The sequence below is a fragment of the Haliaeetus albicilla genome, chromosome 29, assembly GCF_947461875.1.
Source record: "Haliaeetus albicilla chromosome 29, bHalAlb1.1, whole genome shotgun sequence".
Taxonomy (NCBI): domain Eukaryota; kingdom Metazoa; phylum Chordata; class Aves; order Accipitriformes; family Accipitridae; genus Haliaeetus; species Haliaeetus albicilla.
Window position 1 is genome coordinate 2,776,496 of NC_091511.1, and position 22,145 is coordinate 2,798,640.

The following is a 22,145-nucleotide window of genomic DNA, read 5'->3' on the forward strand; positions in this document are numbered from 1 at the left end:
AGCATCTGGGGAACAGCTCGAAGCCTTGAGGGGGATAACGGCTTTGGGAATGGGATCGTTGCAGCCCTACAGTGGTGATTTTGCTTCCTGAGATTTTAAAAATCCACTACGGGGATGGGGTCAAATCCCTGAAACTTGAAAAACCAAGCCAATAGCCCCAAATATTATAAACATAAATAAAAATCACTATTGTTAGTAGTTACATTAATATTCATGCCCTAAATTTTCCATGTTAACAACTGAAGAAATTACACCTGTTTTTTAAGTATCTTAATTCCCTTCTCATTCCCCAAGGGGTTGATCTGAATCAGTTTAATTTGCCCATTTACTTGATTTTTAAAGAATATGGATTTTCTTCGGACTGGGGGTTGCATTTTGGGGTAACATCAGGCTATTTTGGGGGGTACGAAGTACTGCTGCTCTTCCCCTTGGGTTTTACCTGGCATTTCAGAGCCAGCTTGAAGGATTGGAGGGAAGATAGGAAATTTTGGGGAAATAGGGGAAAATTTGGGGGGGGTTCAACACCTGGATTTTGCTGGGGGGCCAAGGGACTGGGACCCCCTAAATTTGGGGTTCCCTGTGTTTTGTGGCTGGGAAGGGAAGGAGCTGGTGGCACCCAAAGGGACAGAGGGGTCCCATTGCTGGCCTCCCCCTTCCCCCCCCCCCAAAAAAATCACAGTGGGGTAGGGTGCTCATCACCCCAAGGGATGTGGGGGTCCCATCCCTGTGCCCCCCACTCCAAAACATGGTGGGGTGGCTGTGGGTGCCAGCTCACAGCACCCTAAGGGATTTAGGGATCCCATCGCTGACACCCTATGAGATGTGGGGGTCCCATTGCTGGCCCCCCCACCCCAAAACAATGGGGTAGGGTGCTCATCACCCCAAGGGACGTGGGGATCCCATTGCTGCCCCCCTACCCCAACACACCCAGCATGGGGGGGGGACGGACATCTGGGATGACACTACCGAGCTGACCACATCCTGAAGTTACAAATATATTTTCTCCCTCTATCCACGTACATTTTTGGGGTCAGGCCCCCTTTTTTGGGGGGGGTGATGCTCAAGAGCATCTATGGGGCAATTCCTCCTCCTGCACTTGTTTTTCACCATAAAGTGAGCTCCATCCTAAATCTTTCTCCTCCCTGGGGGGGTTATGGGGTGGCTCATGGAGCCGCTGATGCTTGACCAAGCTCGAACGGACGGTGAACCTCTTCCCGCAAGCCGGACAGGGATACGGTTTCTCTCCCGTATGGATCCGTCGATGCCGACTCAGATTAGAGCTTTGAACGAAACGTTTCCCGCAAGCTGGACACTCGTAGGGTCGTTCTCCCGTGTGGAGCCGTTGATGAATAACAAGGACGGATCGAGCGCTGAATCCTTTCCCGCATTCCCCGCATTTATAAGGTTTTTCTCCCGTATGTAATCCTTGATGTCGTACCAAGCTGGAACTGACCCGAAATCGTTTCCCGCACTCGGTGCACATATAGGGGGTCTCGCCGGCATGGGATCGCCTATGGATAAGGAGATCCGAGCTTTGTACGAAGCTTTTCCCACATTCCGGACATTTATAGGGTTTTTCTCCCGTATGCCGACCTTGATGTCGGATAAGATGGGATCGTTCATTAAAGGATTTCCCGCAAAACGAGCAGGAAAAGGGTTTTTCTCCGGTGTGGGTTCGATGATGCTGGATGAGATCCGAACTTTGCCCGAAACTTTTCCCACATTCGGGACATTTATAGGGTTTTTCTCCGGTATGGATACGTTGATGACGGAAAAGATTGGAGCGAGCACTGAAACATTTCCCGCATTCAGAACAAATATAGGGAATATCATCTGGGCGGCTCTGGGAATGCAGGATACGATCAGCCTTCAAGCTTTTCCCATAAGGAATTTCCACTCCGTGCAGGCGTTGATGACGGAGGAGGTTGGATCGACGGCTGAAGCATTTCTGGCATTCGGGACAACGATGGGGTTTTTCCCCCGTATGGGTTTTTTGATGGGAATTCAGGTGGGAATTCCAGGTAAAAGTTTTCCCGCATTTTGGACAGGGATAAGGACGTTCTCCGGAGTGGATGCGTTGGTGGCGGAGGAGGTAGGCGCTGTGGTTGAAACTCTTCCCGCATTCAGTGCATAAAAATCTCCTCTTATCCTTTGGGATTGGGTCCTCCAGGGTGTCGAACCCCTTTCCAGGGAGAAAGGGATGAGCCGAATCCGTTCCCGGGGGATTTTCCTGATAGTTCGGTGTGGTTGTGCTTATCCCAGCGCTGGCTTGTCCCTCGCCTGCAGGGAAATTTGGGATGAGGGCAGGGAGGGATGGGAGGATTTGGGAAGGTAGGGAGGGAGATGGCGAGGGATGGGGAGATTGGGGGGGGGGCAGCAAGGGATCCCCGATGCTTGAGTGGGGCACCATGGGAAGGGGGAATTGAATAGGTTTTGCGGGATGGAGCGGGGGATGGCACATGGACCCGCTCACCTGGTGAGGCCGATGCGTCGTGGTTCTCCTGCATGGTTGGTGAAATCCCGTCCTCCTCCAGCCCCCGAAACAGCAAACGCCTCCGTTGGTCCCTGCGATTCCCAAAACCCACCAACCCGGAGGGATCCAGGGATGAGCAGGAAGATGCGAGGTTCCTTGGCGGGGGGCGGTCCCTGTTCAGATCCTGGAGGGATAAATGCAGTTGCGTGTTAGCTGGGTGTGATGGTTAAAAAAGCAAAGCATCCTCCTGGAAGAGCTTAGGAACCCTTTCACCGGTTCCTAAAGCAATCTGGGAGAGGAACGGGAGGGAAATGCCAAGACTGGGATCTACCAGGATGGGGTGGAACATCCCTGAGACCAGGAAAAGGATCCCCAGGATCGGGTAGAACATCCCCGGGACCGGGAAAAGCATCCCCAGGATCGGGTAGAACATCCCTGGGAATGGGAAAAGCATCCCCGGGACAGGGCAGAACATCCCCAGGACTGGGAAGAGCATCCCCAGGACCGGGCAGAACATCCCTGCGACCGGGGAAAGCATTCCTGGGACCGGGAAAAGGATCCCCAGGACCGGGCAGAACATCCCTGGAACTGGGAAAACTATCCCCGGGACCGGGCAGAACATCCCTGGGAAAAGGATCCCCGGGACCGGGCAGAACATCCCTGGGAAAAGGATCCCCGGGACCGGGCAGAACATCCCTGGGACCGGGAAAAGGATCCCCAGGACCGAGCCGAGCATCCCCGGATCCCCCCGGGGCATCCCCCCGGGGCATCCCCCCGGGACCAGGCGGAGCATCCCCGGAGCCCCCCCCGTTCTTCCCCCGGTACCTGCCGGCTCCGACCTTCCTCCTCCTCTTCCTCCGAGCTGGGGCAGCCCTTTCCTGTGTCCTTCCACACCGACCCGGCCTGCAACAGGCACCGGGAACCGCGGGGGGGGAGATCCAGGCATCCGGCTGCCTCCCCCGAGCATCCCCGGGGCGCTGGACCGGGAAGCCGTATGGGTTTTGGTTTTTTTTGGAGGGCGGTGTTGGGGGGTGTCTCCCTATTTTTCTATGGAAATACCCAATTTCCTACGGGAATCAGGCAGATTATTTTGTACCATCGTTAAAAAAAGGGCCAAAACGGGTGGGGGGGGGGGGCGAGCAGGGGGGTGATCCCCAAAGTCTGGGGGTGAAGGTGGTCCCCAAAGTTTGGGGGGACACCCCCCCCCCAAGAAGAAACCCTTGAGCTTCACCAAGTCCTGATGGCAGAAAAAGGTGGGAAATTATGAAGCTCCTTTTAATTTTTTCCCCTTTTTTCCTTTGAAATCTGGGCACAAATCAGAAAAAAAAACCCCAAACCATGAAATTTTGCTTAAACCTTAAAAAAAAAAAAGCTTATTTTTTGGGCACTGTCCTCCTGCAAGGAGTTAGACACGATGATCCTTATGGGTCCCTTCCAACCTGAGTTATTCCATGATGGAAGAAGGTTGGAAGAGGCTTCCTGGAGCTCGTCCATCCTTGGAGATACTCAAGGACATGGACGTGGGTCTAGAAGACCTCACTTGAGCTAGATGGTTGGAGTGGATCATCTCCGGGTCTTGGCTCCAAACCTTCATCCATTGGGGACGTGCAGGGGCTTGGTGGGACACTGGGATCCCACACCAGCATGTCTGTCCTTGCAGGTGATGGGACCATGGATGGTGAGGAGGGCAGAGATGGTGAGAGGATGGAGACACACCGAAGAGAAGCCAGGATGGGACAACGTGGGGCTGGGAAATGGGTGGAGAAGGGGATGAGGGGTGGTGGGATGGGGGACCGAATGTGGCCAGTTGGTCCCGTTGCTGGAGATGACATCTGCGGGGAGGGTGGGAGAAGTTTTCCCTGTGGACCATCCCTGGCCACCCACGGGCAAGTCCACACCAGTGAGAAGCCCTATAATTGTCCTGAGTGTGGGAAGAGCTTTGGGCGCAGCTCCCACCTCATCGCCCACCAGCGTACCCACACCCACGAGCAACCCTACAGTTGTCCCGACTGCAGGAAGAGCTTCAACCAAAGGTCCAACCTCCTCATCCACCAGCGGGTCCACACGGGAGAGAGACCCTATGGATGTCCTGAGTGTGGGAAGAGCTTCAGCTATAGGTCTGTCCTCCTGATCCACCAGAAGACCCACACTGGGGACAAGCCTTACACTTGCACCGACTGCAGGAAGATCTTCAGCCACAGCTCGGACCTGACCAAGCACCACCGGATCCACACTGGAGAGAGACCCTACAGTTGTGCCGAGTGTGGGAAGACCTTCAGCCTCCATTCCCACCTCCTCTCCCATCAGAGGACCCACAAGGGCGAGAAGCCCTATGCTTGCCCCGAGTGCGGGAAGAGCTTCAACGATAGCTCCAACCTGATAACCCACCAACGTATCCACACTGGGGAGAAGCCCTACAGATGCCCCGAGTGTGAGAAGGGTTTTGGACGCCTCTCGCATCTCTACCGGCACCAGAGGACCCACACGGGGGAGAAGCCCTTCACCTGCTTGAGCTGCGGGAAGAGCTTCAGTGAGAGCTCGTCCCTCATCCGTCACCAGCGGGTCCTTACATAAGCCTGTTTTGGGGTGGGAAGAGGAGCTCCAGCTTTCCCACCAAGGATGGGGAAAGCAGGTGACACCTTTTCTGGCTTGATGGTGGTGGGTGTCAGGTAGCAGCACCCCACAGATCACCCCAAAATTGGGCAGGGAGAAGGAGCTCAGTGGGGTTTTGGGGCTGGTGCTCAACCCCAAGATGTGTGTGTGGCAAGTCTGATATATTCCTTATGGTGTTTCCACCAAAAAAGCCTGGAGACCCACCAGGATAGGTGGGAGAAATAAAGTCCAGGTGGGTCTTCCAGGCTCTCTAAGCCTTTGGGGCCATCAAGTCCTCAAAGTCCTGAGTGATGACCATCAAGGTGAGGTGTCCCCAAGTCCTGGGTGGTGTTGGCAGGCACATGGGGCAAGATCCCCCAGTTTTGGAGCTGTTGGGAGGACCTGGCTGCAGACCCCAGGGGTGCAAGGGCCCACTCCACATGCATGAAGGACCGGCATGATGTGTGCTAGAGCTCTACGTCTTCTCCTGGGGCAGGGGATGGTAATTCCCTTGGCAAGAGGGTCTCCACAGCCTTCATGAGAGGGTGCATCTCAGCTGTATGGGGTGGTCCACGTGTTATAAGGACTGGTGGTCTCTATCCATGAGATGAGTTGCGACACAGAAGATCCCAAAGCAGGGGGAATCATGTCACAGTTCCTTGCAGGGAGGGTTTGGTGGAACCAAAACCTTGACGGAGCCAACACCTTGACAGAGGCAAACTTTTCTCCGTGGTGCCAGATGAGGCAGGGATGGAGGCGATGCTTCAGGAGCAGTGTGGATGTCCTGTTCATATGGATGTTGGGTTGTTTGGAGAGTCCGTAGTTGTATCTGACTTTCTGGAGCTGTAAGGAACAAAGGGACCGGCTCGTCCTGGTGTCATGTGGAGAAACCCAAGATAGGAGAAACATCCGCAGCTGCTCCCGGGCAAGAGTTCTCCCCCCCCCCGGCACAGCTTCACCTCGCTGGCTATTTTAGGCATTCGGTGGAGTGGTCGCATTTGCCCTTCAGGGAGCAAACCATGTGAAACCTTTGGGTTCGGGAGGACATTGCAGGCAAATCTTTGGCATGCCAGAAATGCCTTTGCAGCTCTCGCTCCCACGGAGGGGACAGGACACAGCCACTTTACCATTTTACCATTCTCTATGGCCATTTTCTTGCCAGGTTTTCACACTTGTCTGCTTATACCCATCAGATTTTTCAGATCTTTTTTCATCTTAATGAAAAAAATAAGGGTTTTTTTCCATGTATTGACTATTCATTCAAAGAAGCAGCACTGCCTTTTGCTCACCAAAGACCTGCTTTCATGCTCTGCTGTACAGGAAGCCTCTTGTGGTTTAATGTTGCTCCCCCATACTCCTCTTCATCCTCTTTTTTCCCAGATTAAGACTTCAGATTTATTCAGGTTTTTTCCATTTTTATAACTATCCCATAGCATGGCCACCACAATTACGTTTAAATATTCTTTTTATGCATTTATTAAGACAGTTATTCATTAAAACCTTTCCCAAATAGAAGTACGAATATATACATATTCTACGCAGGCCCCTTCCCCTCCCCAACCCTGGCAGCAATTTAATTAAGACAACAGAAATTTAATATCCATCTAAAAATAAAGACCCCACCCTGTTCCCCTCCTGGCACCGTGCCCCCTGCAGATGTTTCCTCAGAACCTTCTGCTCCAGCGGAGCCAAGTCCAGGAGGGCTTGGGGGAGGTCCCTGGGTTGGACCCCAAAATAGGGTTGTGCCCAGGGGGGTGTCTCTGCCCCATGGCAGAGCTGTGGGGTGGTGACAGGGCTGGCACTGGCTCCTTGTCCCTGGGGTGGGCACAGGGATAGTGGCTGAGGAAGCAGCGTGCCCCAGAGTTGGGGGGCTGACACTTGACTCGGGGTGCTCTGCCTTCCCCCAATCCATGGGGTGGGAGGGGGTCTGCTCTTCCTCCCCGATTAAGTCCCCCGAGGTGCTGGCGCTGCCTGCATCTCCCCGGGAAGTGGCCAAGACCCTTGGAGATGTGGTGAACCTCTTCAAGGTGTGCTGAATCCCTTGGAAATGTGCTGAACCCCTTTGGAGATGTTCTGAACCCCTTTGAGATGTGCTGCACCCCTTCAAGGTATGCTGAACCCTTTGGAGACATGCTGAGCTTGTGCTGAACCCCTTCAAGATGTGCTGAACCCCTTCAAGACATGCTGAACCCCTTCAGGACATGCTGAGCTCCTTTGAGATGCGCTGTACCCCTTTGGAAACATCCTGAACCCCTTTGGAAATGTGCTGAACCCCTTCAAGGCATGCTGAACCCCATTGGAGACATCCTGAAACCCTTCAAGATGTGCTGAAGCCCTTTAAGACATTCTGAGCTCCTTCAAGACATGCTGGACCCCTTTGGAGGTGTCCTGAACCCCTTGGAGATGAGCTGAACCCCTTGGAGATGTGCCTAACCCTTTCAAGACATGCTAAGCTTCTTCAAGACATGCTGAACTCCATTGGAGACATCCTGAACCCCTTGGAGATGTGCTGCAGAGCCACCCTAAAAACCATTTTGGAGGCTGAAGGTACTAATGGTCATTAACAACCCCGATCATCCCCACCTGGGAACCCCACCACCCTCTGCCCACGGCGCAGGGGCTCTGTTTAAGCCCAGCCCTGGGAATTTTGGTCCTTCTGCAGGACTTCTTGGAGTAGCATCCACACATGGCCGTGGACCCTGCTGATCTGCCCCATGGGCTTGCTCCTCGCTTGGGTGGGTGAGATGTGGCCATGACTGGCGGTGACCCTTGGAGCCTTCAAGGAGTTTAATTTAATTTCTTCACCTGGGGGTTCAACGGCAGATGTTTGGAGCAGCCCTAGGGACATGCTGAGACCCAACCCTCCCCCATGGTCCAAGTGGAGTGGCCTTTTGGGGTTAAAAAGGTGGTTTTGGTGCCACCATGTTCTTGGCTGTCCACAACTGAAGGATTCAGCTGGTGAAGGCTCAACACTTTCCTCCATCCTGACACATTTTTACTGGATTCATGGGAATCTTGCACTGGAAAATGCACGTTTTTAACTGCAGGATGAGTTGCAACTAGGCTTCAAATGGGGCAACCCAACTGGAAAGCCAACCAAAGGGAAAAAGGGGAAAAAAAATCCTTGGAAAATTGGATCTGGATGTGGTTTGAAGCCCTTGAAAGCAAATGGAAGAGGAACAACCACTTTTCAGCACACCAAGGGAAAGGACTGCAGCACCGCCAGGGTAGCTAGGCTCTAATTTATTACTACTCATGGAAAGAAAGCGACTCCAAAAAAAAAAAAAAAAAAAAAAAAAAGACGCAAGCTGCGGTGACGAGGCGAGGCAGTCCCCAAAAGCAGACATGGAGGGGACCGTTGACAAGCAGCACAGCGACACGTCCACGCCGGTTTCGGAAGCACGGACAACACCAGAAAATATATAAATTTCACTTAAATTGCAGTTCAGTGTGGGTTTTTTCCCCAAAAATATCCTCTCTGAAGCCCTCCATGATCTTTTTGGGGTGAATTTTGTCCCTTGTGGCTTCATTTAGGATCCTGCGCCCCATGGCATGGTCACTGTGTCCTCCTAAAATAATTCAATTATTTGAACCCCGGGGGAAGTTCTTGACTTCATCCCCGTCCCTCCTCTTCCTCCCGCTTCCCCGCTTTCCATTTGCAAGGTCCTGGGCTCTGTGGGGTGATGGGGAGGGGGTTTCTTTGTCGTCCCCCCCCTTGGTGACCCCATCCACAGAGCCCAGCATTGGAGAGGTGACCAAGCCACCAAGCCACATCATCTCACCATGCCCTTGATTTTGGGCTAATTTGGCCCAAATTGGCCGGAGAGCCCCAAGGCAGGGCAGCATCTGCATGGGAGCATGTAATTAGTGCACTCATTAATGCATAATTAGTGCATTGCTGGGGTGATTTGGAGGTGGGTGTCAAAAGCCATCCCCAACAGCAGCTCCTGTTGACCACCGGCCAAAACTGAGGCAAGAACATGAGATTTTGGGGCTCCTTCAAACAAGTTTCTTCCCCCAAAGTGGAGCTGGTGCTGCCTTCAAGGCAGCCCCTTGGAGGGGATTGGGGACCCAAACCCAGTGGGGGTATCCGAAGGGTCCCCCTGCGACGCAAAGAGAGAATTAACATCCTTGGTGACATCATGGTTGTGCCAGCGGTGACACCCTGGTTGTGCAAGCAATGACATCTCAGTTGTGCCATCGGTGACATCCTGGTTGTGCCATTTGTGACATCCCAGTTGTGACATCCCAGTTGTGCCATTGGTGACATCCCAGTTGAGCCAGTGGTGACATCATGGTTGTGCCATCAGTGACATCCCAGTTGTGCCACCGGTGACATCCTGGTTGTGCCAGCTGTCATGTCCTGGTTCTACCATCAGTGGCATCATGGTTGTGCCATCGGTGACACCCCGGTTTTGCAGCAGGGTTGGCCGGGGAGCCAGGCAGGTCCCCAAAACACGTCGCACGGAGCTGGGGACAATCCTCAGGGGCTGTTTAATCGGGCAAGGGGATGGTGCAGCTCCATGTCCCACGGCCGCATCCCGCATCCCACTGTGCCTCCTCTTCCTCCGTCCATCGCACCTCTGAGCTTCACAACCCTCGAGCAAACACCGAGAGCCTATTCCTTCCACTCCGGGCATTTTATTTTTTTTTTTAAATTCTTATTTTTTTCTGCATCCAATGGTCTGGCAGCAATTCCCGGTGCTGCCACATCCGACGCCGACTCGGCTCCCGCTTCCTGCGGCGCTGCCTGCAATCACTGCCTGACACAGGCTCCGGTACTTCTTTAGGATGGTTGGTTTTATCCCTTTCTCTATTTTTATTGCCAATTTTTTTTCTATTCCATATGTCCTTTGCTTTCTTTTCCTCCTCTTCTTTTTCATTTTCTATAATTTTTTTCCATATTTTGATATTTTTCCTCTTTTTTTTTGCACCTACATTACTACCTGTTCCTCTTGCCAATATTTTAAACTTCTTTATTTTTTTCAATAAACACAACGAGTCCTTCCCATAGCACCTCCACACTTCTTGAATTGTTCTGTTTTCAGTTGAAACCTTCCCAATTCCAGAGATTTCAGCAATTCCTTACTTTTCCGAAAGTCTTATTTCAGCTTTTTATCCTCTTTCAGGGAAAAAAAGTCATTCTCAGCCTTAATTATTTTTCTTCTGTATTTTTTTTGATGCTTTTATATTTTGCATGTAACCCTTTCTGTTTCTTTTAGTGTTTTTTTCTTTAAATTTTTAAAATTTTCTTCATTTATTTTCCCCCGAGAAGCCCTCGCTCCCCTGGTAATGGGGAGAAATTGGGAAATGGGAGAAATCAGGATTTCAGGCAGCAAAAAAAGCACTGCTGCTGCCTTTTCCTGATAGTACCGAAATGCGCCGAATCCCACTCTGAGGGACGGAGCAAAAGCAAACATAAAAATTCAGGAAAATCAGTAATAATAATAAAAAAACCCCCACCACAAACGCATGAAAGTTTTTGCAAAGTCCGCGTGGAAAAAGAAAACCAACAAAACCCCCCAAAATATTCCAGTAAGTGCCTGAAAAATGACGTCACAAAATTGCGTGGTTTTGCCCCAGTATTTTCTTTCCAAAAGGAAAAAAATAATAAAAAATAAAAGACGAAAACCCCGACCGGCTCCATTTCTGAGGAATGACGTGGGATAAGATGAGCTCAGGGAGATGCCGCAGGAGACAGGGATGTGGAAATATCCCCAAGTCCCTCATGGCAGTTCCCTGGCGGGCAGAAGGTGATGCAGTGGCATGGGAAAAACCCCGTTTCTGCTGGTTTTTCTCCCAAAATGTTCCAAGGTGGGAGCAGAGGGTGGTACCTGGATGGGGGTGATGACGTGGACCTTCATCCAATGGGAAGCAGAGGGGCAAGGTGGGAAGATGCTCTGGGGGACACCAACGGAAGATGCTGGGATGAGTGGTGGGGTGGGGAATGGGGGGACTGGGATGGAGGTTGGGGTCCCAGTGTGGAGCTGGGGGGAACCCCAGTGGGGAGCAGCCAATGCCGGCAGCGAGATCATTAATTAGCCATGAAGGTTGAACAGCTCTGGGTGGGAATAAGTCCCCCAGCACCGGGGCTTTGAGGTCTGCCCAGGATGGGTGTTGGGTGAGCAGCTGGGGAGGGTGGGAGGAGGATGGAGCCACGGCATGAGGGGGACTTCCCCATCCCCTAATTAGTGAGATCATTAATTAGCCACCAAGACTGAACAGCTCTGGGTGGGAATAAGCCCCCCAACACTGGAGCTTTGAGGCCAACCAAGAATGCGTGTTGGGTGAGCGGCTGGGGAGGTAGGGAGGAGGATGGAGCTGGGACTGTGGTCAGGGTTGGAGGAGCTGCCTCATCCCCTACTTAGAGAGGTCATTAATTAGCCACCAAAACTGAACAGCTCCAGGTGGGAACAAGCCCTCCCAACAATGGGTCTTTGAGGCCAAAACCGGTTGGGCGTTGGGCGAGTGTCTGGGGAGGTTGGGAGGAGGATGGAGCTGGGGCTGCGGTCAGGGTTGGAGGAGCTGCCTCATCCCCTAATTAGAGAGGTCATTAATTAGCCACCAAAACTGAACAGCTCCAGGTGGGAACAAGCCCTCCCAACAATGGGTCTTTGAGGCCAACACCGGTTGGGTGTTGGGCGAGTGTCTGGGGAGGTTGGGAGGAGGATGGAGCTGCGGCCAGGGCCGGGCACCACTCAGTTGATGAGGGAGGAGGTCTGGGCCCCCGAGGCGGGGGCCGAGGGGAAGGAGGGGTGGGGGAAGGCGCGGGCAGGGAAGGAGAGGGCCCACGGCAGGTCCAGGGCAGGGCTGGAGAGGGAAGGGATGGGCAGGGGCGAGGGGGAGGCAGGGAAGGAGGGCAGCGAGGGGATGGGGGCCGCCGAACCGCCCAACGGCGGGGAGAAGGCGGTGCTGGAGAAGGCGCCAGAGGGTGGCAGGGGGCTGCCAGCGGTGGCAGCAGCGGCGGCAGCAGCGGTGGCTTTGGGCTTGTCCCCGGCATGGGTGCGTTGGTGGCGGTTGAGGTGGGAGCTACGGCTGAAGCACTTGCCGCACTCGGGACACTTGTAGGGCTTCTCGCCGGTGTGGACGCGCTGGTGGATGGTGAGCTCGGACCGTTGGATAAAGCTCTTGCCACACTCGGAGCATTGGTAGGGCTTCTCGCCGAGGTGGATGCGTTGGTGCTTGATAAGGTTGGAGGAGACGCTGAAGCATTTACCGCAGACGTTGCACTTGTAGGGTTTCTCCCCGGTATGCATCCGGCGGTGCTTGGTGAGGTCCGACTTCTGGATGAAACCCTTCCCGCAATCGGGACACTTGTAGGGCTTCTCGCCAAGGTGGGTCCGTTGATGTTTGATGAGGTTGGAGCGGACGCTGAAGCTTTTCCCGCAATCCCCGCACTTGTAGGGCTTTTCTCCTGTATGCATCCGGCGATGTTTCACCAATGCCGAATTTTGCCCGAAGCTCTTCCCGCATTCAGGGCAAGTATAGGGTTTCTCCCCTGTCTGTGTCCCTTGGTGCTTGACGTTCTCTGCCCGGTAAGTGAAGCTCTTCCCACACTCGCTGCACTTATGGGTCCTCTCTGGTGCCGGTCGGGCACGGGCACCCCAAAGAAAGCTCTTGCCACAATCGGTGCACTTACAGGGTCGTTCACCGGTGCCGGTCAACAGCCGCCGGCGCTTGTTGGAGGCCAAGAAGCTCTTACCGCAATCAGTGCACTGGCAGGGTTGCTCGGCGCTGGCGTGGACGCGTTGGTGCCTCTCCAAGTGGGAACTCTGGGAGAAACTCTTCCCGCAATCCCCGCAACGGTAGGGTTTCTCACCCATATGGATACGCCGATGCCGGTCAAGATGGGAGCTCCAGGCAAAGCTCTTACCACAATCACCGCATTGGTAGGGTTTGCCAGCAGCATGGCTCCGTTGATGCTGCAGCAACGCGGCGTTCAAGCCAAAACCCTTCCCACACTCCCCACACTTGTAGGGCTTCTCGCCGGCATGAGCGCGCCGGTGCTTGGCCAATGCCGTGCTCTTGGTGAAGCCCTTCCCGCATTCACCGCACTGCAAGGGCTTCTCGGGGGTTTTGGAGCCTTCAGTGCCGCGAGGAGCTGGACAGCGACCGCAATCGGCACAACGGCAAGCGGGTTCGCCGGTGACAGCGTGGGTACGGCGATGCCGGTCGAGGTGGGAGCTCCAACTGAAGCTTTTACCACATTCGGGGCAGGCGTAGGGCTTTTCACCGGTGTGGATCCGGCGATGTCGCTCCAGATGTGAATTCCAGTTGAAACCCTTCCCACAATCCCCACATTTGTAGGGTTTTTCCTCCAGGTGTAATTTTTGGTGCTTCACCAAACTGGCGCTGGCCGGGAAACTCTTCCCACAGACACCGCATTGGCAAGGTGCTGTGCCAGCACCGGCGCTGGCATGCACCCGTTGATGTTGGATGAACGCCGAGCCAACGCTGAAGGTCTTGCCGCAGTCGGGGCACTTGTAGGGTTTATCGCCGGCGTGCCGGCGTTGATGGGTGATGAGGGTTGAGCTGAGCCGAAAACATTTCCCACATTCGGGGCATTTATGGGGTCGTTCGGTCCCTCGTCGGCGTTTGTTGAAGGCTGAACCAAAAGCCAAAGCTTTGCCGCAGTCGTGGCAGCGGCTGTGGCTGAGCAAACTCCGCGGGGGGAATTTCTTGAAGCCTCGGTGGCCTGATTTACTCTGTCGCTTGCCTGGTGTCTTTCTGGGCTGGTTCTCTGTTTTTTGGGGACCATCACTGGGTTTTGTCCCCTCCGCATTGGTGGGGCTGGTCCCCTTGGGCTTTCCTGCTGGCGTCCCCTCGGCGTCCACCTTCTCCAGCTCACCTGGTGGCGGGTCTTCCTCTTCGTTCTCACTCAACAACCCATCGTCTACAGGGAAAAAAGGAGCTGAGGATCCGGCCCCACCACTGAAAACCCACCAGTTGGCTGCCCACATCCCTCCCAGGATCGCGGCAGCCGTATCTGATTGCTTTCCCATCTCCTGCACCCATCAACCCATGGTTTTGGGGCTTCCAAAACATGCTCCTGGTCATCACCAGCGCCAACCAGCAGCACGATTGGTGACTTACCGGACACCAACCCCCTCCTTCGGTGTGATTCGGCAAAGGCGGTGATCCGTGGCCAACTGATGGCGATTTCCTCAGCTAGGGGAGACAGTTAGATACTGGTTATAGCTCTTTCCACCCCAAAAATTGTAACGCCAGGATGGGGATGGCCAAGGACACCAGAGGCATAAAGCTGCGGTTGGAAATGTGGTGCCAGTTGAAACCCCCCCAGGCTCTATTTAAGCTCAGTCCTGGCGATTTTGGTGGTTTTACACTTATGAATTCAGCCACTAATGAAGGCCAATTAATTTAATTTTAGTCTTCTTGAGTAATAATAAATTAGGGAGAAATTAGGGGAAATTAAGAGCCTCACCCAGGGAGATGACGCTCTCGTAGCTCTCCTGCATCTTGTCCCAGTGGTCCAGGCTCGTCCCGGTGCTGGCACGTTTTGAGGGGGGGATGTCACCGGTCCCTGCAATGCAAATGGCTCCGGTTCAGGTATTGGGGTCCACGGTGCTGGGGGACCCCCCCCCCCAAATTGAGCACCTCCCCCCCATGTCTGGCTGGATGTAGGGACCATACAAGGGGTCCCCGCATCACCCTGGGGGTGTCATGGCTGGGTGGCGATGGGTGCTGGGGTATGACACCCCCCCCCGGGTGTTTTAGGGTGCTTCACCCCAAAGCATCTACCCTGTGGGAAGGGACCCCCCCCAGATGCCCCCCCGGAAGGTTGGGGGCCACTTAAATAAGGGTTGGGGTGACCCCAGGGAGCGGGGATGGGGATGGGGGGGTTAAATGCAACCGAGGTGAAGCCAAAGGGGTGGAAATTAAAGGGGGGGGGGCACGGAAATGTAATGGGGGGGTTTAAAATGCAACAGGGCTGGAGGGAAAATGAAAATCGCGGTTGAATGCAAAGAGGGGAGAAATGGGGGAGGCGGGGGGGGATACAGCGGAGGTGGGTGCGGGGGGGTGTTAAATGAAAATATAACGGAGGCGGGTGCGGGGGGGGGCTGAAAACACGACGCGGTTGGATGCGAGGGGAAGGGGGGTGTGAAAAGCCGAACGGGGTGAAGGCGGGGGGGGGTAAAATAGAAGGGGGGGGTGGGCGAGGGGATGATGGGGAACGACCCCCCCCATCTCCCCACGGTTGGGGGGGGCCCGTCGGGGGGTGCGGCCGGGTGGGGTCGTGTGTGTCGTCCCCCCCCCCAAAATCCCCGGGGGTCTCCCCCGTTACCTGGTACCGGAGGGATGCGGAGGCGATGAAGCAACGTGTGTGGGGGGGGAATTGGGGAAAGGGGAGGGGGGGGGAAGAGCCGAGGTTTGGGGGGGGGGGCGGCGCCGGGGCTGTTGCACGCCGGCTCGGTGAGTCCGGACACACAGGAAGGGGATGGAGCAACCGGGACCGGGGGGGGGCGGACAGGAAGGGGGGGGGACACGGGGAGGAGGAGGAGGAGGAGTGGGGGGGGACACAGACACGGCCACGAGCTGAAGCCACCGGGACCGAAACGAACGGAGTCACCGGAGTCGCCTTTGTGGTCGTCGGGGGTCGCGTTGTCGCCGGGGGTGTGCCCCCCCCTCGCCCCTTCTCCCCGGGTGGCAGGTAAAGAAGAGGGCCCCCCCCATCACCAGCACCACCAGCACCAGCACACACGGCCCCCCCCGGGGATGGGGGACGCTGCTGGCGCCGCCCGGCTTTGTCCCCGGTCGGGGGAGAGGGGGGGGAGAGGGGATGGGGGGGGCCCTCCATCCCCGGGGGGGAGAGGGGATGGGAGGCCGGGGGGGTCCCCTCCATCCCATATAGACCCGGGGGGCAGTGGGGGACCAGGCGGGGGTACCCTCCGTCCCATATAGACCCGGGGGGGATTGGGGGACCGGCGGGGGTACCGTCCATCCCATATAGACCCGGGGGGGAGTGGGGCTGGGGGGCTGGGGGGGTCCTGTCCATCCCATATAGACCCGGGAGGGAGTGGGGCTGGGGGGGTCCTGTCCATCCCATATAGACCCGAGGGGGAGTGGGGCTGGGGGGCTGGGGGGGTCCTGTCCATCCCATATAGACCCGAGGGGGAGTGGGGCTGGGGGGGTCCTGTCCATCCCATATAGACCCAGTGGGGATTGGGGGACCGGGGGGGGTCCTCTCCATCCCATATAGACCCGGGGGGGAGTGGGGTTGGGGGACCGGGGCGGGTCCCTTCATCCCATATAGACCCAGTGGGGCAGAGGGGCTGGGGGACCGGGGGGTCTCTTCCATCTCACCCTGGTCCTGGGGTGCCCAACGTGGTCCTACACCGGCATCCAGTGTCACCCACCAAGCGCCAGGACCTGCCACCCCCCGTTGGCATCTGGTGTCCCCCCCCTCTGCTGGTGTCACCCATGGGGCACAGGGACACGCCACAAACCAGGACCTCGAAACACTTCCCCATGCCAGGCACCAGGACCCGCCATGCAGGAGGGGTGCACCCACCATCCTGCTGAACCCCAAACTTCATCGAGACCTTGGCGATGCTTTTGCAGGGCAGGGGGGCTGCGGGATGGTGACGGGGTGCTCTCGGCTTTCCAGAATCCCCGTGTCACCGGCCAAGGTGTGGGAACGGGTGATGGATACCTGGGGGGCTGCGGAGCCGGAGCAGACGGTGCTTTTTGGGGGTAGCGGGGAGGAGGATGCCTACAACCCCCCGGTGATGCAGAGTAAGTGTTGAGGATGGGGTGGGGTGTGGGGGGTGTCCTCATTGCGCTTCAGCTTTGGGAAAGGGATGGAGACCCCCCCACGGGCACCCGGATCCCGTGGTGTGTCCCCCAAACGGAATCCATGTCCTCGGTCTCTGTACCAAAGACGTGCCAAGAAGCTCAAAGTTACGGGGTGCACCAGCCCAGCCCCCTTGATTGTCCCACGGGAAGGGGGTCTCCATCCCCATTAGCCCCACCCCCCCGGGATTGACCCCCCTCTGCCCCCCTTCCGCTGTCCCAGGGACACCGAGCGACCCTGAGACAGACCCCCAGACAGCAGGCGATCCCGAGATCGTAGAGATGGATACGGCCGCCTTGTTGGGTCACCCTGAAGAGGGTTCACCGGGCGAACGGAGCCCGGCACGGGAAACCCTGCGTTGGACCGTGGTCCAGCAGATCGACTCTCCTGGCGCGGCAGGAGGTCGGCGCGGCAGTAAAACCGGAGCAGGAGCTGGCACCTTCTCCAACTTCAAGAGCATCATTGTGTTGCAGAAGAGTTATGAGTGCGGGGAATGCGGCAAGAGCTTCAGCTGCAGCTCCCACTTCAGCAAACACCGGCGGACCCACACCGGTGAGAAACCCTTCCTCTGCCTCCATTGCGGTAAGAGCTTCAACGTCAGCTCCAACCTCTACCGGCATCAACGGGCTCATGCTGCCGAACGGCCAGGTCCACCGGCTCCACCGGCACGTCCCCGTGGATTGCCGTATAAATGCGAGGAGTGCGGGAAGAGTTTTCGCCGTAACAAGGAGCTGGTGACCCACCAACGGTTGCACACCGGTCGGTTGCCCTTCCAATGCAGTCACTGCGGTAAGAGCTTCAGTTGGAGCTCCCATTTTGACCGTCACCAACGTGTCCATACTGGTGAGAAGCCCTACCAGTGCCCTGAATGCGGTAAGCGTTTTAGCCGTAGCTCTCACCTCTACCGGCACCAACGCACCCATGCCGGCGGTCGCTCTTACATCTGCACTTATTGCGGGCGTAGTTTTGGTAGCACCCTCCATTTTGACCGGCACCAACGTACCCACACCGGCCAACGACCCTACAAGTGCACCCTATGCCGGAAGAGTTTTGGTGATGGGCCGGCATTGGTCAAACACCAACGCCTTCATCTGGGTGATGGTCCTTTCCGTTGCGAAGAGTGTGGTAAAGCCTTCGGCGCCCGCGCCCAATATGCCCGGCATCGGCGTAGCCTCCACGGTGGCGGTGAGAAACCGTACCGTTGCGGTGATTGCGGGAAGAGTTTTTCCTGGAGCTCTCATTGGGAACGACATCAACGTATCCATACTGGCGAACGACCCTACCAATGCGGGGACTGTGGCAAACGTTTCGGCCGGACCTCCCATCTCTACCGGCATCAACGTACCCATGCTGGCGGGCAACCCCACATCTGTGCTGATTGCGGGAAGAGCTTCAACAGCACCCTACACTTCCATAAGCACCAACGGGCTCACGCCGGTCCCCGGCACGCCTGTCCCGATTGCGGCAAGGCGTTTGCTGATGGTTCAGCGTTGGCTAAGCACCGACGGGCACATGCCGGTGAGAAGCCTTTCCCTTGCCCACAGTGTGGACGGCGTTTCGGCGTCAGTTCTCATCTTCACCGTCATCTCCGTAGCCACGGCGAGGAAGAACCGCCGGAGGAGCCGCCGGATGAGCTTACGCCCTGTTAACCGGGGGACAGGGAGGGGGGGACAGAGGGTTGACCCCCCGGGTGGCTCCTCTCCCCCCACCACTGCCGTGGGGTGCCTCGGGTAGCCCCCATGTGTGATGGGTGCTTCCAAGCCGGTGATGTCCCCCGGTGGCACCAACCCCGGCCCCGAGGACGTAGTTTTTGTAGGGTAGAGTAGGAAGGTAGGGTAGATAGGGGAGGATGGAGATGGGGCTGGGGGCTGAGTGGGATTTGGGGGGGGGCCCTCCAGAAAATCAGACCTAATCCTGCTAACAGACATCAGGACATCCCAACTGTGCTCCTCCATGCGTAGTCCAGGAGAAACCACCTCCATGGGTGATGGGGAGATGGTGCCGAGCGGCTGGGGAGGTGCGGAGGGGAAGGAGATGGGGTTAGGGGTGCTGGAGATCCCACCGGCTCCTTGTCCAACTCAGAGAGACCCCAAAATATCTGTGGTGGCTTCATCCCTTGACCATCCCACCTTCCCCATGCTGCCAGCCTTGACCAACACCCAAAGCCTGAGCCCTCCCAGCTGCACTTGGGGCATGATGATGCCATCTACCAAATGACACCATTTGGGGCAAAATATCCCCATTTTGTGGCTTTGTTGTTGAGAAAAGCCTGGGTGTCCGTTCCCAGCAGCTCCCAGCCACGTGCCGCGGTTTGGCCGCCAGCAATGCTTCGTTGCGGACCCAGCGTTGAGTGGTTTATTTAATGTATTTATTGTATTTATTCAGCGGGAGCCCACCTGCGGTTGGAGGAACCCAACGTGTTGGGGTGAGCTGGAGGCTGTTGGGGACAGGAGCTGGGACAAGGGAATGTTTGTCCCCAAGCCAGCGTGGGGATGCTCATGGCTGTTCTTGGGTTGATCAATCCCCCACCATGCAAAGGGGGCTCATGGTGGGAACCCATCAGTAATGGGGAGGAGGTGGGGAGGAGGTAGCACTGCCCATGGCTGGAAAGAAACCCCCAGGCGATCACGGGGAGCGTTACCTGCAGGTATTTCCCAGCTGAAAAGAGCTGAACCCTTGGAGTGAACCTCAGGGATGGGATCAGGACACAAATCCAGGGATTTCCTGGCATTTTTGAGGTCGCGGTCGTGCCGGCTGCCTGGTCTGTCTCTTCCCAAGATGAGCAGGAGCTGTGTTTGTATTGTGAATAAAAATAGACTAGTGCAAAACCCAGCAGGTGGCTTCTGCTTCTCCTTGGAGGAGCTGCGAATCCCAGCTCTTTCCGTGTGGAAAACCAGAGGTTTGGGGGTCATCTTGGGTGGGGTGTCCAAAAATAACCCCCCCATCCCGGGGAAACTCAACCAGCCTGGCAGCCTGCATCGGTTCATGGTCCATGGTTGAGTGGTGGTGATGATGAGTTGCCTGCCAGGAGGTGAAAGTTGGGGCTATGTGTGTCCCTGACCTGTGGTGTCCCTCCCAGAATGCCCCACTCGTTGCCCCTTCCCAGCAATGTCCCATGTCGATGCTGGCTGGGTTGTCTCAAATACACCCAACCCCAAACCCCTCAAACCCCTCTGCCTTCATTGGGTCCAGGAGGATCTCCAGGGAGGAAGACCGTCTGCCTTCATTGGGTCTAGAGACCTTCATTTGGTCAAGAGAGGATCTCCAAGGAGGGAGATTCTCTTCCCTCATTGGGTACTGGGTTGATCTCCAAGGAGGGAGATCTTCTGCCTTCATTGGGTCCAGGGAGGTTCTCCAAGGAGGACGATCTGCCTTCACTGGGTCCAGAGAGGATTTGCCCTGAGGGCATCTCCCCACGCACCCTCAAGCTTTTAGGGGTCCCCGGGCAAGCAGCTGCCTCCTCTGCACGTGTGGCCAGGACAGAGGGCACCCTGCCCTCCAGTGCTGCCAGATCCTGCCTGCTGGTGTGGAGTTTCCTGGTCTGGAGTCTCCAGCATCTACCACTGTGGCTGAGCTTCAAAGGCGAGTCCATCTCCCGGTTTCCTTGGGACGTGGGCACCGGTTTCCTTGGGATGTAGGCATCTCCTTGGGCAACAAACAACTTGGGCATCTCCTTGGGCAACTCCTTGACCATCTCCTTGGGCATCTCCTTGGGCAACAAACAACTTGGGTATCTCCTTGGGCAACTCCTTGGGCATCTCCTTAGCCAACTCCTTTGGCATCTCCTTGGGCAACAAACAACTTGGGTATCTCCTTGGGCAACTCCTTGGGCATCTCCTTGGCCAACTCCTTTGGCATCTCCTTGGGCAACAAACAACTTGGGTATCTCCTTGGGCAACTCCTTGGGCATCTCCTTGGCCAACTCCTTTGGCATCTCCTTGGGCCACAAACAACTTGGGCATCTCCTTGGGCAACTCCTTGAGCATCTTCTTGGGTAACAAGTTGGGCATCTTTGGGGGCATCTCCTTGGCAAGGGGGCCACAGCGTTAGCCCCCAGGGGTCTATCTGCCCCCACCTCTGAAGGCTGATGGATTTGAGGCTCCGGACCCCCATGTTTGACACCCCCCCCCCAGAGGGTCCCTAGAGGCATCCACAGCGAGATGGGATGGAGTACGGGTGCAGGGGGCAGCGAAGCGAGCCCCCCCCCATCTAACAGCATCCTTCGGTGGGGATTCCCCAGTGTCTAATATAGGGGTGAGCTCACATGGCGGGTGGGGGGGACACACACTTCGGTGGCGGGGGGGGGTGGGGATGGAGAATCCAGGCTCCGGGGAAGACTCGGGGCTTGGGGGGGTGGGGGTGGGGGTGGGGGGGGGTGAACCGGAGGCGGGGGCCGCTAGAGGGCCCTGGCTGGTGCTGGAGGAGGAGGAGGAGGAGGAGGAGGAGGAGGAGGAGGAGGAGGAGGAGGAGGAGGAGGAGGAGGAGGGCGGCCACGGCTTCACTGTATCCGGGTCACACGGGGAGCCGCCTCCACCGGGACCGGTGCTCGGCGAGGAGAGTCCCCGGAGCCCGGGGGGGGAACCCCGGGAACCCGGGCTGTGCCCCCCCCGCAACCCACCCCCCCCACCCACCCCCGCCCCGCCGCAGGTAACCGGGGGTCCCCCCCATACCCACGCCCACTCACCCCCCCGCGCTGGGTGCCCCAAATTCTGCAGGGGTGGAGGAGGGGGGGGCTTGTGTCCTGGGGTGGGGGATGGGGGGAGATGGGGGGTGCAGCGGTGGGTGGGCATGGGCACCCCAAAAACTGGGGGTGCAGCCCCTGGGCATCCCAAAGAGCAGGTATCATCCCCTGGGCACCCCAAAAAGTGGGGGTGCAGCCCCTGGGCACCCCAAAGAGCAGGTATCATCCCCTGGGCACCCCAAAAAGTGGGGGTGCAGCTCCTGAGCACCCCAAAGAGTGGGTATCATCCCCTGGGCACCCCAAAAAGTGGGGGTGAAGCCCCTGGGCAACCCAAAGAGCAGGTATCATCCCCTGGGCGCCCCAAAACTGGGGGTGCAGCTCCTGAGCACCCCAAAGAGCAGGTATCATCCCCTGGGCACCCCAAAAAGTGGGGGTGAAGCTCCTGGGCAACCCAAAGAGCAGGTATCATCCCCTGGGCGCCCCAAAACTGGGGGTGCAGCTCCTGAGCACCCCAAAGAGCGGGTATCATCCCCTGGGCACCCCAAAAAGTGGGGGTGAAGCCCCTGGGCAACCCAAAGAGCAGGTAT

The 22,145-nt window shown here is 56.8% G+C and overlaps 3 protein-coding genes across 4 annotated transcripts in view; 2 read left to right on the forward strand and 1 right to left on the reverse strand.

The window, feature by feature from the left end:
* LOC104324369 (uncharacterized) overlaps positions 1 to 22,145 on the forward strand; it is a 41,391-nt gene that overhangs the window by 12,911 nt on the left and 6,335 nt on the right. Inside the window, 10 exon segments of the mRNA XM_069773862.1 lie at positions 7,015 to 7,092; positions 11,723 to 12,067; positions 12,134 to 12,166; positions 12,707 to 12,870; positions 13,127 to 13,210; positions 15,555 to 15,734; positions 16,692 to 16,819; positions 17,100 to 18,524; positions 19,168 to 19,302; positions 21,278 to 21,524. Of these exon segments, the coding sequence (XP_069629963.1) occupies positions 7,015 to 7,092; positions 11,723 to 12,067; positions 12,134 to 12,166; positions 12,707 to 12,870; positions 13,127 to 13,210; positions 15,555 to 15,734; positions 16,692 to 16,819; positions 17,100 to 18,524; positions 19,168 to 19,302; positions 21,278 to 21,524 (2,819 nt within the window).
* On the reverse strand, positions 188 to 15,422 carry LOC104312895 (zinc finger protein 271). 2 transcript variants are annotated; one of them, XM_069774030.1, is made up of 4 exons: positions 15,369 to 15,422; positions 14,508 to 14,606; positions 14,159 to 14,233; positions 8,292 to 13,958 (listed from the first exon to the last, which is right to left on the reverse strand). In XM_069774030.1, the coding sequence occupies exons 2-4, from the start codon at positions 14,539 to 14,541 to the stop codon at positions 11,764 to 11,766; spliced, it is 2,304 nt and encodes a 767-aa protein (XP_069630131.1). In that variant the 5' UTR covers positions 14,542 to 14,606; positions 15,369 to 15,422; the 3' UTR covers positions 8,292 to 11,763. The 2 variants fall into 2 exon arrangements, with proteins under 2 accessions (XP_069630132.1, XP_069630131.1); XM_069774031.1 differs by lacking the exons at positions 8,292 to 13,958; positions 14,159 to 14,233; positions 14,508 to 14,606; positions 15,369 to 15,422 and adding exons at positions 188 to 2,280; positions 2,474 to 2,657; positions 3,299 to 3,362.
* Positions 3,647 to 6,513, forward strand: LOC104324260 (zinc finger protein 436). The gene is made up of 2 exons (XM_009928348.2): positions 3,647 to 3,726; positions 4,134 to 6,513. Exons 1-2 carry the CDS (start codon positions 3,714 to 3,716, stop codon positions 5,045 to 5,047), a joined length of 927 nt encoding a protein of 308 aa, XP_009926650.2. The 5' UTR covers positions 3,647 to 3,713; the 3' UTR covers positions 5,048 to 6,513.

Excerpts from the sequence above, each read along its gene's own strand:
- LOC104312895 (XM_069774030.1), bottom strand. The coding sequence starts at position 14,541 with ATGCAGGAGAGCTACGAGAGCGTCATCTCCCTGG. Across the intron at positions 14,234-14,507 it reads CGAGAGCGTCATCTCCCTGG|CTGAGGAAATCGCCATCAGT; the intron begins GTGAGGCTCTTA and ends TGTCTCCCCTAG. Across the intron at positions 13,959-14,158 it reads AAGGAGGGGGTTGGTGTCCG|ACGATGGGTTGTTGAGTGAG; the intron begins GTAAGTCACCAA and ends TTTTCCCTGTAG.